The sequence below is a fragment of the Phyllostomus hastatus genome, unplaced genomic scaffold (assembly GCF_019186645.2).
Source record: "Phyllostomus hastatus isolate PE091 unplaced genomic scaffold, TTU_PhHast_1.1 phas_scaffold_200, whole genome shotgun sequence".
Lineage (NCBI taxonomy): Eukaryota > Metazoa > Chordata > Mammalia > Chiroptera > Phyllostomidae > Phyllostomus > Phyllostomus hastatus.
The window spans coordinates 1031244-1033870 of NW_025334016.1; the positions used below are offsets into that span (position 1 = coordinate 1031244).

A 2627-nucleotide genomic window follows, 5' to 3' on the forward strand; every position below is an offset into this window, starting at 1 on the left:
GACTTTGGGTTTCAACCCTGAGAGACACAATCTAGGTCTGCTCCCTGCTCACGATGCCCTCAGCCAGTTAATGTAAAATCACCTCCCACTGAAGGACTTGAAGCTCCACACTGTCAGGCCTAAGTCTATTAACACTTAGTGTCATCTGAACTGTCCACCTACCCACTCACACCTTCCTTTTGCTTCTCCTTTGGATACTAGAAGGTCACACCATGTTCTTAAAGGATTATTGCTTTTCTGTGTTATAATTCAATGAACAAGTCCTAATTCCTTAAACCCTAGCATTCCCAGTACTGGTGCAGTGTTTCCAAAAGGCAGGTGTTTAATGAAATCTTCAGGGATTAATGAGCCAGAGAGAATACAGTCTAATTTCTTAAGATTTATTTCTTGTACATTCTTGAGAAAGCTAGGAAAATACATGTACGTGTCACTTAATTTTACACAACAAGAACTAAAAAGCTTAAGAAAGACAAGATTTGAATATCAATTAGATTTGTGACTATTTTTCTCGATTGATCCCAACTTCTTAAAGCTCATTTCCTTTACCTATATAGGGACATGGCTATTGCAATGACATGTTTTTTTTTCTTTCCAGATGACAGTGAAAGATAGATGGTTTCACATCTTGTTTTCAATAACAACCAAACTCTTACTACAAAAGGTCCTTAAAGCATTACATAGGTGGAATGTATTCATAAACTCAGAAATTCTAAAGCTAATTAAATCTATACTAAAAAACCCCACTAATTTGAATGACACACATTACCAAAGGAATGGATTTTGAAGTTACAAATATCAAAGAGAGACACAGGCATACACTATGCTATCGGCATTATTGCTGACTTAAATTCTATGAAAATGAACTGCTTCTTCAAACAATGCATGGGAAAACTTTCCTTGACTTCCATAGGCATTGGAGGAGCAGCCTGGTTTGGCCTTAGAACAGGGAGTGACCATGGTAACCCATAGCTGCTCTGGCAATTCTTGCCTGAGATCTTTCCAGTTCTTCCTGGAACGCCTCCTCATACTGAGATGGGAAAGATCTTGGGTCAGACCCATAAACCTTGGCCAGATACGTTAGGACTTGCATCTTGGTGGTTTCAGCATGGGCTCTCGGGCCCCACAGGAATTCAAATTGAGCAGGATCACTGTTGGCCACCTGCTGGTACTTCAGGTATTCCTCCTCCACGAAATGTTTGGTGATGAGACAACTGGGATCTCCAAAGATGGCATGCTTCTTCCCAGGATATAACTTCATCACACTCAGAATTTTCCAGATTTCCTCTTCAGTGGCACGGTTGCCATTCATGAAGATGGCCCCCAGGAGAAGTATCAGGATGCCGGTCTTGGGCACGCCCTTTTCACCATGCAGCATCCCATCATAGGTGATGCCCAATCTGATGACAATGGCATAGCAGTGGTGGATGGGATCGATTTCCTTCACATCCAGGCCAAAGATCATCTGCATGCGCTCAGAGGCTTGTAGTAAGATGTCAGTGAAGTGATCTTGATACTCTTCGCTGATAATCATCAACATTTCTACCTTGGTTACTGGCTCTTTCATGTGATACTTGATCAGCAGGAAATCCACCAACAAAGCCACCCTTTCATCTAGAGCATCTGTGGTTATATCCTTGGGGCCTGTAACTGCCTGTGAGGTGTTACCCTCCTTCTCTTGGCTACTGGACTCCTCATGAGATTTGCTTGATGAAGTGGCTGTGGTGACAATGGAGGAGGAGGAGAAACTCTGAGGACTCTCAGGACTACTGGGGATACCAGCAGCAGGAGCCCCCTTCAAACTAACAGGAATGGGAGGGTAGGGGGAGACACAGGCCTTCTCCATAGCCTCTGGTGCCTCTGCAGCCTCCAGGCCTTGGGTCTCACAGTAGCTCTGAAGGGGTTGATTGGGCGAGGACTGTGTATTCTTCTGATGAAAAGCCATGACAAGTTTGTAGGTGGCAGTAATCAGGAGTGTGAACAGGAAGGCAATGGGGAGTCACTGCCTAAGGAAAAGAAGAAAGATGTGAGTGGCGTGAACTGCTAAGCTCAATGGAGGGCGGGGGGCTCTAATAAGAGCCGCCTGCCATGGACCTCTCCAGACAGCAGGACTACACCTGACCTCCTGGTTGCTCTATCCCCCTAGGACAAGAAGGAGGAATGCTCAATTCTCTTCAAGGTGCAGCCGGCCAAGCCAGGCTGAGAATTCTCAGGAATGACAGTACGCAGGTCAGGCAGTTGTGACTGTGCCTGGTAGGACTATTTGTGTTCTGAAGAGGGTGGTCCTTTCAGTGCCCACTCAGGTTCATTATTGAGGCATTCACAGAGCTTATGTCCTCTTCCCCATGCCAAATAAGGATGTCACCCCATGACCAAGTCATAGTTCATTTCAGTTATTTCTGTCTCCCTATGGAATCTTGCACTGGCTATTCACTCTATCCCCTGCTGATCTGAACCTGGCTGCTTTGAAACCAAACTGCCATCTTCCTAGACTCTAGTGCATAAGGTTAGTGCATATTAAAACCAATAGTCATCCACAGAATCAAACAGAACAGAAACAGACTCACTGGTACAGTGAACAGTGTGATGGTTCCCAGAGGGGAAGCAGGATGGGGGACAGGGTGATAATG

The 2627-nt window shown here is 45.1% G+C and overlaps 1 protein-coding gene across 1 annotated transcript; it reads right to left on the reverse strand.

Annotated features, from left to right (window-relative positions):
* Nucleotides 1-937: 937 nt before the first annotated feature.
* Nucleotides 938-1942, reverse strand: LOC123832676 (melanoma-associated antigen B16-like). Its single transcript, XM_045860423.1, has one exon. The coding sequence runs from the start codon at nucleotides 1940-1942 to the stop codon at nucleotides 938-940; it is 1005 nt and encodes a 334-aa protein (XP_045716379.1).
* Nucleotides 1943-2627: the final 685 nt, after the last annotated feature.

What these genes read in the sequence shown, in the direction of transcription:
- LOC123832676 (XM_045860423.1), bottom strand. Translation starts at nt 1,942, where the DNA reads ATGGCTTTTCATCAGAAGAATACACAGTCCTCGCCCAATCAACCCCTT.